Source organism: Enoplosus armatus, chromosome 1 (genome assembly GCF_043641665.1).
Source record: "Enoplosus armatus isolate fEnoArm2 chromosome 1, fEnoArm2.hap1, whole genome shotgun sequence".
Classification (NCBI taxonomy): Eukaryota; Metazoa; Chordata; class Actinopteri; order Centrarchiformes; family Enoplosidae; genus Enoplosus; species Enoplosus armatus.
The window spans coordinates 24,257,889-24,275,061 of NC_092180.1; the positions used below are offsets into that span (position 1 = coordinate 24,257,889).

At 42.4% G+C, this 17,173-nt stretch overlaps 1 protein-coding gene across 1 annotated transcript in view; it reads right to left on the bottom strand.

The window, feature by feature from the left end:
• LOC139286386 (thrombospondin type-1 domain-containing protein 4-like) overlaps positions 1–17,173 on the bottom strand; it is a 38,212-nt gene that overhangs the window by 15,836 nt on the left and 5,203 nt on the right. The window contains exon 6 of the mRNA XM_070907150.1: positions 15,259–15,395. Within this exon, the coding sequence (XP_070763251.1) occupies positions 15,259–15,395 (137 nt within the window). The remainder of the gene's footprint in view (positions 1–15,258; positions 15,396–17,173) is intronic.

Genomic DNA, 17,173 nt, shown 5'->3' on the forward strand with positions numbered 1-17,173 from the left:
TCTTCATTTCTTCTACATGAACCATCAACTGGCAAGGATGCTGACTTTTTGCCTGCACATGCAGCTTCTGGTGGGAGTCTTTTACCACAATGTCATATATGTATCCATCAAATGCGGATTTAAGACCTCATTTACAAGATTTTCCCCCTTAAATCAAGTCAACTGGAAACATTAAAAAGTCAACCAGAGACAGTGTTTTCAACCAACTTAAAGCTATTTTAATCTGCTAGTGACAGTTCAGCAGTCATTTCAGCAGAGAAATCAACTAGAAATGTGAGACCTGGTTTTGTCTCAAATCAAGCACTAATTGTTTAAGTCATAAATTTGCCACCGTTATCATTATAATGTAGTAATGTAGTAATGCTTTCATTAAAAAGGAAATCTGACACTACATCACAAACTTGATTAAGCATTTTGGTTAAAATCAAACAAACAAACAAATTTACTATCACAACATAACATACTTTTCAGTGGACATTTTTTCAAATGAGCTGTGCAGACACAGCCTTACAGAAATCAAACTGTGACTCTGGCCCAGTTATGCATGTACTACATGGAAGATGTGACTTCATCAATAGCACAAAACTTGCAGATTTATTCAATTTGTTCCTTTCCCTCAGATTTCACTTCTGGCTCGGGTATGATGGGAACACTAACTAGAAGACTAACCGTGGTTTGTAACCTCAAATAGAAACACAAGTTCTGGTGTTTTGGATAGTAATCACTCAGCTTTCCACTCTCCACAACATAGCATTTCATGAAGTCAATGGCAACATGTGTCAAACCAAAACGGGAACACGGACAAGCTGGGATTATTTACTGTAACGTAGGAGGAGATGAGGACTAAACAAGTGGCAGTTGTGGTTCCAACAAATTGCATTACAGTGCTGTTTGTGCCTTTTTAAATTGGTAAATAAGCAAGTTCCCCACATTTATTTTAGTGTTGAATAATGAATAATTTTGCAGGACTAAAAGTTACAAAATACAAATATCATATGTACAGTTTATCCGACAAGCTGCAAGCATGAGCATTTGTAGCCGAGCCGTAAAGAGAGATGTAGCCTAGAGTGGCAAGACCTTTGATCCCGACAGTAAAAAGAGGCCTCATCCACACCATAAACTGCCCTCTCAGCCTGGGGCGAAGGGCAGAGCGTCTTCGTTAAAGGCTCCCATGCTTGTAACACTCAGAAATAGCATTGAGCATGGTGAATCTACAGCCATAAAAAACGCATAGGGTTTCTCCTGACATCACTGCTCTGATTCGGATGCACTGTTTTGGGAACAGAATGACCGAATGGTCTCTGCATTAACACTGCAAGGTAATGGGTTTGATTCCACTGGGAACATCCACAAAAAGACATACTGCACATTGATGACATGATAAAAGGAGGACTTTCAACACGCCACGTCGTTAACTGAAGTATCAAACTGAACAGTTACACGAGCACTGTTATTTTGACATGAGATGCACTGGCTGTGGCTCTACCAAAACTTTGCGCCAGAGATGCACATGTAGTTATAAAACAGGTTGTTGCATTAACCCCAATGTTCACTTAGGGGTCACCTCAGGCCCTCTTTAAACTGCTCAAAATCAGCTCACACAGAGTTTTGGCTGATTGTATCAGGCATCAGCTTTTTACTTTGTGAATCTTTCTAATTTTAGAAAAATTTGCTAACAAACGTGATTTTGATGATGACATGTTTCAGTGTCAACTACAGCAAATGGTGCATTGAATTTGCAAATATTATTGACACATACACATACAGCAGTGAGATCTGTGAGAGACCTCACATGCTGTAATGAGGAGGTGAAGCTCATGTGAAAACAAAAATACCTGACAGATCTTTAAAGAAAGATAACCCCAACAGCTTCCTAGAAAATACACATACTTATACAAGGTGATGTCAGCTGTCTTTAGTCTGTAACCGCTGAGAATGGCGCTGAGGTTGGACCTCACAGGGTAGGATGAGGGACACTACATTATTTGGTTGTTCTTAGTGTAGAGTGTCTGCTACTGTGCATGTGGACTTCTGTCAACTTGAAAATAAAGACGCCCACAACATATGACGAGAGAAACTAAGGCCGCATTTTATAAAATTGACAGCTATGTAGTTTGGAGTCATATAAAACTGGCACAGACATCAACATCAAGACCTCAGCACTTCACAAGTTTGCTTTAACAACCTCAGGCACCTCACACCGGCCTCATCAATCATCCGCAAACACAGGTGAGCTAAAACTAGCTGAGCTGAGCCACAGGCAGCGACAGGCTAATTCAGGCTTGCAGTCTCTATCCCTAATAGAGTTCCAAGTACATCTTTATAGTCCCAGGACAGGCCTGACTCACAAGTCTTCCACTAGGAGGGAAATCTAATCCCACAAGTAGCCTGTGAATGTGCTGTTGAAAAATAAACCGCTCAGGGAGCAAGCAGAGCCACAGTGAAAACAGCCATACTGTAAATACTTCCACTCAGTAGATGGACCACAGGATCATGGGGCCGCACTGCCAGCCCAAGTTATGGATTGACACTGTCCAGTGCTGCTTACAAGCACGACAAACTGCTTGGAAATGAGTACAAGGCTTACTTCGATCTACATCCGTGAATTTAGATGTCTTAATCAGATCTACTTTAATCACCAAGTCCAATAAATTCACAGAATTTCTCTTGGTGTCATATCATCCACTTCCAAAACCTCAACGCAAAGAGAGAGACCAAAACAAACTTACACTGAGAGTTGCATCGTGCAATGCAACTCTTAGAGCCAGAGTGTTAGCATCAATGGGAATCCCCACTCTCTCCCAGGTTGCTCCAGGACCCAACAGAGGTGACACGGGTCCTACCTGTGACCGCGGCTTCCCCTGCACACGCATGTGGAGGCAGACGAGCAGCAGGAGAGCCAGTCCTGACAGCATTCTCTCATGTGGCCACAGAAATGCTCGACCAGTCACTCAGGCTTCCACACGAGTCCAGCAACTGCTCCTGTCAGCTCCTGCCTCTTCCTCGCCTCTGCAATTCTGAGAATGCCCAAAAATCCCTCTCACTACAGACCCGATCTCTATGAGCTCCCCTTGTAAACTGAGCTAGGGGAGGTGCAGCTGGGGGAGCTGGAGCGTGGGGTGGGGGGGGGCTGGGGCTTTTTTAGAGGAGGGAGAGTGAGAGGTAGAAAATGAATAGGAGGGAGAGAGAGAGAGAGAGAGAGAGAGAGAGAGAGAGAGAGGTGGGAGGGAAAGGAGGCAGAGAGGAGAGTGTGGCAGCTACTGCTGACAGTAAATTGGAACCCAGAGAGGAAGTTTTGGGGAATATTTTCAATGTGACAGAAAAAGTAAGAGAGGAAGGAAATTCTTGCTGGGCTGAAATGAATGTGTAAGCAAAACCGCTATGGTTAAAATTGTGTGGAAATAATTGGCAGGTGGGCAGGCCATCTTCTAGAGATGCCAACAAATAAGTATTACAGAATGACACACTTAAAGTTCTTAATACTACTACAGCACAAACCAGAAACGGGGGCAAAAGCATTCCAAGGTCTCATGAACATCCTGAAGTGGAAATAACCCAGTATGGAAAACATATTTTTGTTGTTTCTGCTCATTCTCAAGATAGAGAAACAAGTCAACAAACAATAAGATCCCTTTGCCCCCCCCCCCCCCCCCCCCCCCCCCCAAATCCTTAAATACAAGCCAACGCTGGAAGCACAACTGCTGCAGCCAGAAAGCCCCGACTCATCATATGGTTTTCCTATTGCGCCACCATCGTTTCCACAACATTAAACCCTAATTCACCAGGACATACTGAGGTAAGGAGTACACTCTTCATCCTCGTATCTGACAGTTGTTGTTTTTTTTCATAAAATTATATAGGCAGGCCGAGCACATCTGGGGCATTGTGGCCTGGAGTAAGCTCGAGATAATTGAAAACTTTTCTGTTTTGAAGTGGCACACGGAGACCACAACACTGTACGCACTGAAAGGCTGTTTCTCAGATGGCCGACCACCAACGTACACATGGTGGGAATATAAGGAGAGGGAGACAGACAGATGGACTGACAAGATGATACAATATAGAGACAGACAGAAGAAAGAAAACTGCTAAAACACTTTACTAGTGAGATTTTGACTTCTCAGAACTAGTCGAGCCTTGACTTTTACAAACATTTTTTGTACGATGTTTATACACTGTATGCGTTAGTGTACAGTAGATGGCCTGTATACTTGTATACTAAATTACATTTACTATCATTTTGTTATTAGAGGGTTTGGACAAAACTCTCTGAGAGACTTGCTGTGGGTCATTCACCCTTGTAAATATGACATGGCTTTTTATTTTTCAGTGTTAATTATTATTAGGCATTTGGCCTACAGTACACAGTAACAGGCACATACCGTATTTACCTGTGCATACAAAATTGGTGAAAAGATGGGTGCAATCTTAGTCACTGAAAATATGTCAAAGTTATACCACTACAGTCCTTCAGGAGGATGTACATCTGCAATGTTTTAAACAGCACACAGTAATCTATCCCCCATTAAAATGAACACTTAAGATCTAAGTGTGCACTCACACAAGTCAGCTGAACAGATTGCCAAATATTTGATGATATACATGTTGGCACTGTACTTGACAAATCACACCCCGCCACCTTTCCTAATATTCTGTAAAGCTGTTTCACAGAGGAGGCTGAGGCATTGAGTGCAAGGAAGAGTAACAAGAGACCAATATCTCCACACCTGCAATTGGCTTGGCTTATGTTGGAACAGTGTCAGCTGAGAAACACACACACACACACACACGCGCGCGCACTCACAGGCACACACACACAAATAATCTATATGTATCTGTATGTATATTTCATCCTGCCAGTAGCATGTGTCAAAACAAAACAGTAGTACAGGGAAATTGTGAATGGCTCACTCAAACAGCTTTGTTTTCATAGTTAAACCCCTCATCCTCCACCCCTATCACCTCACACACACACACACACACACACACACAGACACAGACACCATGAAGCTGGATGCACAGTATTCAGTATGCAGGAAGGGAATGGCTCCTTTCAGCAGCCCATCCGTCACCATGAACCTAAAGACATCGTCTCCCGCTCCCCTGATCTGCCTCTGATCCGAGCAGATCTCATTATGGAGGCATAGCGCCCAGAGGTCGGGCGGGGCCAGACTGACTCTCCAGCGCACCCCGGGGTCTTTGTTTCCTTCAACAAATGGGTCGGCCCTGAAGCAACCCTGACTCCAGGCGCCTGATTCCACCGGTCTCCAACCCACACACGTCAGAGTCACGCTCTACAGCAGGTGGGCTCATCTTTACTGTAAACTGTCAAGAGTCCGGCAGACACACGCTCGTACAATAGCTGTATTCAGCTCCTGTTCTCATTCTCTGTCATGTTTCCAGCCTTTTCTGGCGTTAGCTGTTTGGAGGACGTTTTAAATCCAAAGCTCATTAGCAGAACCATGACTGCAAACATTTTTAGCAGGTGTGGCCTCGGTGGGAAACACTGTACCTGGCAGCTGTAATGCTTCTGTCATTAATCTACCTTACGTCATGCTTCATACATGCTCACACTGAAGGATGAGAAAAGAGGACGCAGGGCCCCCGAGTTGTACACAGCAGTGCAAACTTACTTCGGCAGCCATATTCACAACAAATCTCTATTCCTTTTCAATGACATCTCCATTCATTTTGTCCACTTCTTCAAAACAGTCTAGATAAGTAAAAGTTGAGAAAAGGCAGAATGTAAGAAGAGAAAACACACGATTTTTGTGCATCTGGGATACATATTAGTCAGCAAGGCCAGACATGTAGGTCCCATGATTGTTTCCTTGGAGCAATGTGTTTGACTGAAAAAGGCAGGGGCAGAGGGGTTAATGAATAAAGCAGGTTGGGAGGGATGTGGGCTGGGAGGGGTAAGGTGTGGCTGAGGGATGCTGCTTTTCTGGGCTACCTCTATCAAAACAACAGTCGACGGTGGACGACACAGTCTGCAGAAGACGTATAAAATAGTTACTGTACATCAGAGGTATCCCACAAAGTGCACAGGTACTGTGTGTGTGTGTGGGGTTTCATTTCAACCAAACACTATAGCAGCTGATCTCAGTTGATTTAAGTCTCACTTTATAGGAAGTGATTGGACTATGAGTGATTTGTTGATCGTGTTGCTCACAGTGTGAAGATACAGGTAGACTTGTAACCCTTGGACCTTTTAAAGCTGACTGGTGCTCCTTAAAGGTGGAATTTTGACGATCAAAGCACACACAATTTCAAAATATATTGTGTTTTTTTTCAACATAAAGACTGATTTTTTTTTCCATTTTGTTAGAGTTGATCACAGACAAACTCTGTCCTGCAGAGGCTCCGAGGCCTGTTCCTTACTCAATAATCTTGACCTCAACAAGAAGCTTTTGTGAAGCACAAACCTGTGACTGACCGACCAGACAATGAATAAATACACCAGATAAGTTCAGCATTGATGTCTTTATACACCTGCTGGAGGCCTTTTGTCAATAAAGCTGTTAGACACCATCAGATAAGAGTCTAATTTACAATGGGGTTTGACCCTGAGCAGCAGGGAACCTACAGCACAGACACACCACTCTCTCAGATTTACACATTTACAAGCACACACACGCCGACATAGTAATGCATATTTATAAATAGGCATTTATAATTAATTAAGACGCAGACTTGGTCTCAGGTAATACTCTCAAACACCTATGATTATAGACATGAAAGTGCAACATCCACTCACACCTACGTTTCTTATCTTATTCTCAAATTACCCTGAATTCCAGGCGCCCGGTGAGCGCTGACCACACATTGAGAGCTCCAGCTCTCTGACATTCCAAACAAACCGATGAGGCATAAAATGTGCTCAACTGTCTCTTCAATTGACAGCCACCCAGATAGCAGCCAATCACTGTCAACAGCCGTCTGTCTGAGGGAGACCTGTGTGACCGCTGAGTGCTAAAAATACAACCTTGCATCCGTATAGTATACCCTCATAAATCTGTCTCCGAGACCAGACACTGGGACTCACTGCTCTGTGCCCTTGAAACACACTCCACTGCGGAGCGCAACCTGTTGTGTGTCAGCCACCTAGCTCACTATACATCAACTGTCCCCAAATCACCGTCATCCATCCATCTTCTCAGCCATCGATATTCATCTAGTGCTAACGCTTAGTAATCTTGACACAGAACCACCACACATGCTGAATACGCCAGTTCACTGTGACAACATAGCATGATGGGAGGGAGATGCATAATGATAATGGCAAGGCAGGTCTAAAGAGTGCCACACTGTGATGGAAAAGCATCCTAGAACAGCAGTTCAGTGGATATAGCAGAACAAAATGCTAATAATTACAAACATTGAATATATCAAAAAAAAATCTTCCATACCAGTCAACTTTACAATGTTCCCATTTTTGCTCCATTAGTGAGGATAAATAGGATGAATGTATGGCTCTGATTGTGCAAACGCTTTTTTTAATTTCTGCTGACACAGATATTTGAAGGCACAGCCCCAGCTGTTGTTGTGCTGAACTGCCAGAATATGATCAGGAAACTGAAGTTCAACACAGAGCTGAACACTGGCTTTCTTTTACTCTTCCCCTATAGTCCCGTGTGGTACCATGAAAATATAACCCAGACAATGTACCAAAAAGTCTTAAAGTAATGACATTCACATTCTTTTTATATTAGCAAACAGGACCAAGAGTTAGGCGGGGCTGAGGAGAAAATTCAACTATTATTAAGACAAAATAAACAGACCAAATCAAAGACAGGATAAGATTAGAGGAACCACCACCAGCATGTTGGAAACACATCAAATGGAGATCCCATCAAGACACTTGCTTTTTTACAGCTTGAAGGAGGCTCCCACTCACGAGGTTAAACGCTCCCTGGCTTGATGATCTGTAGCGGAGCCAAGCAGAGGTGTGCCAGTGCAGAACAAGTGTCCCACAGCTCTCAAGCCTACCGGAGTTGCACAGGTCACACAGAGCCAGCAAGGGCCGTCGTGGGCCAGTGAGAGCCAGTAGGGGGGTGGGGGGGGGGGGGGGGGCGGCAGGGCCCATGAAGATCCAGGAAGTTTAGGCCAAGCTAAGACATCAATCTGTCATCTCCTTCACATCTTAACTTCTCAGCCACCATTTGTCTTAACTGTCCTCCAACTGGAATTCTCATATTCAAGCCCTCTTGACAGCGACCAGTGCCCTAACAAGTGTCATTAAGCAGGATACTGTATCTCTACTAGCTCCAGGGCTGCTGCTCTATAGCTGAACCTGACCTTTGACTCCCTGTGGAGGAGAGCTGGAAGAAACAGTATCTCTATTCCAGGGATTAAGTGAACCTTACATAAAGATCTATATTTTTGTTAATTTATCTTTTCTTTTCTTTTCATTACAGACAAATCCAACATAAAACTTCACTGTAAAATGCACACTTGCTAGAACAATGTTACTCTTCCATGCTAACATGCTCACAATGACAATGCATTGTCATATTGTGCATCTATCTAACAATACATGCCAAAAAAATGTCTTTGTATCCGTATATCAAAATCCAATCACATTTTCTTCCTGTAAAACCAAATATGACGTGTGCTACTTTACCCATCTTAGTTAAGCATGTCAGCATGCTAACATTTGCTACACAAAGTACAGCTGAGGCTGATGGGAATGTCATTACTTTCGCAGGTATTTGTTCATAAGCCAAAGTATTAGACAAAGCATTAGATGATGTTGCTAGATGAAAAGCCAGTCGACCACCAAAGTAATTTCAATTTGTCCTGAGGGGAACATGAATGTCTGCACCAAATTACAGGGCAATCCACATCCAATAGTTGTCCAGACATGTCATTCAAAACCACAAATGTCAACCTCATGGTGGCACTACAGGAAAAGTACTAATTGTAAAGACAGCATATTTCTTCAACAAATACCCATAATAACTGCTACTGCATACATGTCCAATAACTGCAGACAGGCTGTGCTGACATGAATCCATAACCATCTGCAGTGGGTAATGGTGGGGAGCAACCTGTGAGTGTGCTGCTGGGGCTTGTCATGACAGGGATGGGATTGAGGTATCTCCGCCAGTCTTTGCCAGGCAGGCTGTATATCAAAGCACTCATCCCCCTTTTAACAAGTCTGCCTGTCCACCACAGCGGGAGAATGCATAAAACAGATGCAGCTGTCAGACTGAGGAGTGGCCTAGGATGTTGTTTGATGAGTTTAGGCCTGAGCGGCGCTCTGGGTGCCGGGAAACGTGCCAGGCGGAGAGGAAGACTGTGGCTGGGACCTCCACTCCGCTCTGCATCGGATATAGCCTCATTCTATTTGTCTATCTTTACTGAGAGAGAACATTACGTCAAAATCCAGGCCGAAATCTGTCAGTTCAATGTTGCACTGCTTATCAGTGTCACACTTCCACTTCAGCTGTCATAACTGCTTTTCCTGTTGCTTCATCATTGTCTCCCGCCCTAACTGTGAAGAGTAGGAAGCAGTGCAACTGGGTTTTAGCATTGTGATTGCTAGATAGATTTTCACCCTCAGCTGGGCCCACCACCGCCAGCAGAGAAGCGTGTGGTCGCCCTTTAAAAATACACACACCCTTCTCAAATGCCCTTCCTTGGTATAAAGAGAGAGAAGTCGCAGCTGAATGGAATTCTCACCATAAAGGGATCTTTCTTTCACCGCTCATCTGAAATGAGTAACCACATTCAAGGGGGTTTCGGTGCCTCAGAGCTGGCTTTTTCAACGTGTTTATACACATGTGTGATTCGTTGGGAATGTTTCCACTTTTAAAAGAGAAATGGTGATAATACGGAAACTGATCAAAGGATATGAAATATTCAATTCAATGGTTAATATAATAATCATGGCTATTCATAGCCATATAATTTCACTAAAATGACGTAGTGCTTTCCTTCTTAGTAACACATGATCTAATGCAGTAAAAAATAACTTTACATTAAACATACATTATATATGATAAAATTATAATTATAATTAGGCGTTGGTGCTGTGGTTTTTTGAACCAGAATCAAACAGTATTTACAGCATATAAATTTGAGATGAGCCATTTTACAAGTTTTATCCAATGTAAATGTCGTAAATGTGTTACGCTAGCGATGTGGCTCTAGAGATAGAAATGCCGTCCGCTCGATCGGTCCACCACAGACTGAAATGTCAGACATTCATGTTCCTCAGAGGATGAATCCTACTGACTTAAGTGATTTTTCATCTACGTGCAGGTTGACATGGTAAACATTATACCTGCCTAACATCAGCATGTTAACATTGTCATTGTAAGCACGTAAGCACTAAACCCAAAGCACCACTGTGCCTTTGTACAACCTGACAGAGCTGCTAGCATGGCTATAGACTCTTAGTCTTCATGTAGAGAGCAAGTATCTAACTTCTAGCATGGAGGAGCTGAAGGATTTTGAAGTGCAATGAATCTGTCCAACACTCACATCATCCCTACAGAGTCTCAACACTTCTCTCTTGGAAACAAAAGTGACAAAAAAATGGTTTGTTTTCCATTTTATGTGAACAAACAGGTAAAGGCAATGAGCGGACTGTATTTCCAAACCCATTTATTCCATCTGTCGTGTGCTGAGCCACCCAATCAAGAGTGCAGTGCTACTCAGCAGTTTTGAAGCAGCTCCTTGGAGGCAGGACAAAACATGAAGGAAAGCAAAGCCCCAGCAGCACACATGAAGAAAGCTGAGTGACCTGAACAGTGAGCAACTGTTTGGCTTGCCTACACTCTCTTAAATTCAGGATGTAGACTGTCTGTGACAGGCACTAAAATGGAATGAAAAACATTGGACAAGAGCACTGAAACCTTTGCTACTGGCTGGTCATCACCAAACCCTCGCTCCATCCCACCTCAGACAGTTAAAGACAAGCACTGAGGTGCCAATACAACAAACAATTCCGGCCGGGCAACAATCCAGGCAGTGAGATGAGGATGAATTCACACCATCAGACAGAAGCTAAAGCACTGTTGAAGTCCAAAACTGTAGGGTACCAACCTTAAGACATTGACCTGCCTTATTAGTTTTGTTTGTAAAAGCTGATAGACACGAGTCTCTCTAACAGGCCAATTTGAGGGTGTCACTGCGTCAGATAGAGAAATATGAGATGGAGACCTGCAGTGGGCCAAAGGTCAAATGAACAGCGCTAGGCTGTTATTCATGCGGCATGAAAGGTGTCACGGGGAAGTATCAGGGACCACACAAACTGTGGGCTGTGTGGCGGGCATGTAGACTAGTGTTTCCTCCTGCAATCAGCAGCAGGGCGTCACCACAAGAAGCACACGACCTCTATGGTTTGGTTTCTATGGAAAGTTAAAATAACAGCATAATTGAACCGCATTTCCCTCTAAAACAAGGGTGCAGTCAGAATGTTTTGAATTAATTTTTCATTATCATGATTAAGTATCTAAAAATCGGTTCATTGCCACAAACCTGCAGCAGAGAACCGCAATGGGACCGATATGGAAGCCAAAACTAAAATTACCTCCAGACGCTACTGCAAAGTGAAATAACTCACAAAGGAAACTGAGCTGCTTTATTGTGTGAGTAAAATGTAGGTTCAACCTCATGACGTTGTTCCTTTTCTCTCTAATTCATTTACCTCTGTCATTTTCTCAAAAGTCTAATAAAGTAGAAGCACCACAAAAAAAGAAACACGTGATGTGTGAGTGTGCACACGTGTGTTGGTAATATGAAGGTGTAGGAACACTGTCACACCATGTTCATCAAATAAATATTCCTGCAATACATGCTCAATCTGCATATGTTTTATGCTCACACCCCTGCAGACACACACACACACACATACATACAAAATGCATGTAGCTCCTCTGCTTTTACTAAACACAGCTGTAGAGGTCTATAGAGAGTCTACATGGCAGAAAATAGGCTATAAATCTGGTTCAACTGCAAGCCAAGGCAATCATCTCTACTTCTGTGTTAATATTTCACAAATTGAGGACTGAAAATGTATAATATGTGGCGCTATGTGGCGACTGAACGAAAAAAAAAGGTATAACAGATTCTGTCTATATCAAGGGTAGTAATTCTGTGCATATGTCATCAACTGCCCTCTGGAAAGTGCTATTATGTGTTTTGTGTGTGTGCTTTCAATCAATGGGCAACAGTAGGTGTTTAAATTATGAATGCTTTGAATGTTTAATTTGAATAAAGGATAAACAAGAAGTCTACCTGGCTGTTTCTTGTCGTCAATGTGTTTTGGCACTGGCTCTGAATCAGAAGCACCCGGTGAGCCGGAGTGTGTCACTTCTGAGTGCCTTCAGCACAGTGCACCAGTTTGTACAGTGGCTGTGTGTGAGATCCTGCCAATACCTACTGATCTGTATAGTGTAGCAGTGTTTTAGTTCAGTTAGTTAGGACGTAAATAGACAAATGTTTAGTTTATTGCACTTACAATCACTTTAGTCTTAACCCTGTTACTGTCACGCAAAAGACCACATACAGTTTTTGTAGGATAGGGATGACAAAGAGACCAGTGAGAACTGGACTTTTAAAAACCAGAGCTGTACAGGGTGTTTCTATAGCAACCACACAAACAGGGATCAAACGCATTTTTCCATGACAGCTTTTCCACAAGAACCAAAATATGACATCCATCTCTGTCTGTCATTGTTGTTCGTCAGGTCAGAAAAGGACTAAACAGTCTGGTTTCCACTACAACAGGCTTACCATAGAGAAACAACTGAAAACCGCAGTCATATGTCATGAATATGTGAGACATGTTGTAAAATATATTCTGGTATATGCATGTAAAGTCTCCCACTCATACAGCTTTGCAGCACATTTGCTCACTCACTATGCATTAAACACACCTTTCAAAATACTGATGACATGATATTCCTGCAATCCCAATACTAGAGACAATCAAACAGTTTAACACACATATAATGGACTGTGCTTTGCTGTAGTACTCAATCCTCAGCCACGGAGCTGAGCAGCTGGTTGGCCTGGGCAGAGCTGGAAGCTACCAGGGCCACATCAGAACAGTGCATTTATTCCTGCCTCCTGCAGCAGCCACAAACACTGCAGCCTACAGGTCAGCCACTAACTTTTACTAATTAGCACTTCATGCAAAGCACAGCTGAGGCTGATGGGAATGTTACCAGTTTCACAGTTATTTGGTCATAAACCAAAGAATTGGACAAATTGGTATTTTGATCTGCGATTGGCGCAAGAGACAAAGCAACAAGTTGTTATGTAAAAACCTCATGCTGCTGATATTCATTTTGAATTTATTACATTTAAACGTTTTGTTACATTTTGATCCATCACTTACTTCAGTATTTTGACAAGTTATGAAGTATCATGTTAGGTCAAGCAGAGTGCACCAAACCGGCTGACCATCAGCTGATGCAAACAGGCACCAATGATGACTGACACTTCAAACAGACTGCTGGAGCTGCCAACTCCTCATTCTTCCCTGTGGTTCCTTCCTGCTCCATGCTGCTGCTGCTGCTGCTGCTGCTGCTGATGAATAGCTGCGCTGCTTACTCCCTCTACCAGCCCAACCTCCCCCATGTTAAGGTAGCTTTTATCAATATGCTTGCAATGACGACTCTTGCTTTGAGTTTTATGTATATTCCATATGTTATGGTATGTATCTGCTGAGGGCAGAATCCCACAATAATGTTTAACCTCAATGAAGGGAGCGGATCTGATTTAAATTAAATTATCCAGATGTTTTTACATTATCTCTGGGCTTGTAGCTGGGGGGATCTCCTGTTCAAATGGCTGGACCAGCTGAGAAAATCTCAGTGGGGAGAGTGATGAGAAAAAATCTCTCCTCTCCGAAAAACTGCTGATGAGTTTGGATCCTCAAATACTCAGCCTTTTTGTATAATTGCTTGATTTAGACTGATTTAGTATCACAATTTAGTTTCCATCATTAATAATAATTCAACCCTACCCACTAGAAGGATCACCATGTTGTGTGTGTTAACAGTGGAAATGTGATCAAGGCCCAAATGAGAGATCAGAGGGCTTTCTATCTTGATTAAATCTTAATGTCGCTGGATTACAGCGCATGGGAAATACACAGGGTTAACAGAGCGGGGTCAGCATGACTAAATGGAAAGGAGCTCCTTCTACATATTTCTTTGAGTTAAACCCTGATCAAAAGAATGTTGAAGTGAATCCAGCACACTGAATACATAGCCAGCCATGAGCCGGCCCACACAGCAGCTTCTGCCTCTCCAACTCTGAGCTCACAGGTGTGTTTTCATGGCCTGTATTAAATACAGGGTCAGGAGTACAAATATGTCCTACATTGAGATCCCAGATCTCCTGCTTTGGCCCAAGGGGCTAAAAACTTCCTCCTGACCTTCACTTCAGTCCTCCACATCATGGCATCAGATAGTACAGTGCTGCCCTCTGCTGGTCACAGCCATGATTACATCACAACTACAGCCTGAGGTGTATAAAATGTTGGTCATCAAAGAGATTAATTGTACACCTTTTATAAACAAGTGACTTTGACGTGTCACTTAAATGTGTACTGAGTTCATGGTGATCCCCACAACCTCTTGGTCAGAATAAACAGGTTGGGGTACTGCTATGATCATGGTTTACTTAATCGGTGGAGATATATCAAATAGAAAAATGACTCCATATTCCAAGATTGCAGCATGGAATATCCAAATAAAGTCTTATTATATTTTTACCACCTGCTCATTCATGATGCAAATTTGGGTGAAATAATTGATCCACTATATACAATATATATAATCTTATATATAATCTTGTCTGGCAGGTGCAGCAAACCTTCAGGATCTTTATACATTCCTCATGTCCTCTTATTAATTATACTTTGATCTGTGGATATTAAAACAAGAAGAACACAGGGATCCAATAACAATGCCAACTTATAAAAACAAAGCTTGAGGAAGCTCGTGCTGGCATGTTCTGCAAAACACGTGCATATACATCTTCACCGACACCAAGGATCTGGAAGAAATGGGGTCAGTCGTAGGATATAGGGAACAAAGAAGCTACTTGTGACAAAAAGGTTGCTGGGTCACATCCACAAATGAATAAAGCCTGTAGATTGATAAGGTCTTGGCAGCTAACAGCCTCAATGAAGCTGCGTAGAGGCCAAGAGTGAAAAAGGACTAGAGAATGTAGGACTGAGCTGAAAAAGCTCTCACTGTAAATAATGCAAAAAAAAAGGTTTATACAGTGGCCTACCGCACACTTTCCCGCCACACAGAGAGAAGTGTCATTCGGCCCACATGGCGTCCCATCGATCACTCTGTCGGACTGCCGCACGTAGAACCTGAACCCTATGGCCCGGCAGTTGAGTTCACAATGCTGATCCCCAGACACTGAAAGGAGATGTAGGGGATTGGGACCAAATATCAATTACATATTAGTATTACAGTGCACAGTGATGAAACATAGTAGAAAGGCCACAGAAGTGCATAAAAGACAATGAAAGACATGATGGACAGCAAATAGTACAAATCAATCAACATCTTAACATGAAGTGTGAAATTAGCTTACTTTCACACTTTCATAACATTCAACCTCAACTTCACAACATTAAATTCAATACTTAGTAACTATGAGAAATGTAAGGAACAGCTGGATTTATAGAGCACAGTGAAAGCACATTTTTTTAGCATAAGAATATTCACGCACGGGCCCTCAAATACTTAATTTCCCAAAAGATCAGGTAAGTGGGGCAACATTATGTCACCATTTTACTAACACAAACTATCTAACACAGGTCCACGATCTAACCCTGGGGCTGTGTTCTGTCAGATTTGAGTTACAACTTTAATTTCACTCAGTCAAAGCACTAAAACAACATTTGATTAGACAGAAAAATAACAATATTTAAATTTGCTTTGTGCCTCAACCACTGCTTTAAAACAGCAGTGAATGGCAACAGTTTAGAAATAATGTGTTTAAGTGCCCTAACGAGAGGCAGATAAATGGAGTTTACAAATTCAGAATAATTTAGAAAGTGTCTGACAAACTTGTTTGAAACCAGCACTTTGATATCAACAAAAGATTCCCTGTTTCATTTGATGACACAAACACAGCAGTAAGCGACCACAAAGGATCCTGATACCTGTTCTTTACATTTTGTTCAGGTGCTGTATCAATCAGATATCCTATAAGCCCCAAAAGCCAGGTATTTCTTAAACAGGTCTACAAGCACTGTTCAAGATGGGTGTCAAATAATCCAGACCCAGCCTCACACATATACCTGAGGTTATTTAATCTTTACATCTGCATTACCCGGCAGTCAAGGCTGCAGCACAAAGGCGAGGTCTCACAATACACATCTGTTTGACAGGATATTCATTTGGAGACTGTTATTTCCATTAGTGTTCTTGCAGAAATTGCATTTCAGGAGGTGTTTTGACTGTTGCCAGGATACTTCAGGTGAGTAAGGTCGGTGAGTTTCTTTGAAAGAACATTTATCAGTGAGCCTGCAGACAGCTGACATACTGCAGCTCTTACATCACAACACACCTTGGTTCATATGGGTCAAAGGTCAGCTGAAGATGTAACTGACAGTGACAGTGGGATTCAATGTGAAATGTGTGTGTGACCTTATGGTTGTGTAGAGTACATTTAGGTGAGGATCCTGAGTGAAATGTCTTACCATGACATTCGGCAAACACATTCCCCTCAGGATGAATTGTAATACTCTTGGTGACCATAACCATCATCAGGTCAACATTTCAATTTGTCCAGTACTTAAGTTCATCACCACATATCAGCAAAACTACTAATATGCCCCTCAGCCTCAGTTGTAACTTGTGTTTAGTGCAAATTGTAGCATGCTAACACGCATAACATGGTGAACCTGGTAAATGTTACCTGCTAAGCATTAGCATGTTACTATTTTAATTGTGAGCATGCTACTTAGACAGACAGACGGACAGATAGAGACTAATTTCCACAGCTAGCATGCTGATGTTAGCATTTAACGCTAGCTCAAAGCACCACTGTAACGTTACATAAGTACAGCCTCACAGAACTGCTAGCATAGCTGTAGATTAGCCTTGTTATTTTTTTTAAGGTGTGAATGGTTGCATGCTACTGTGCCACTATTTACCATAATTTAGAGTTTCTAATATGAACGTTT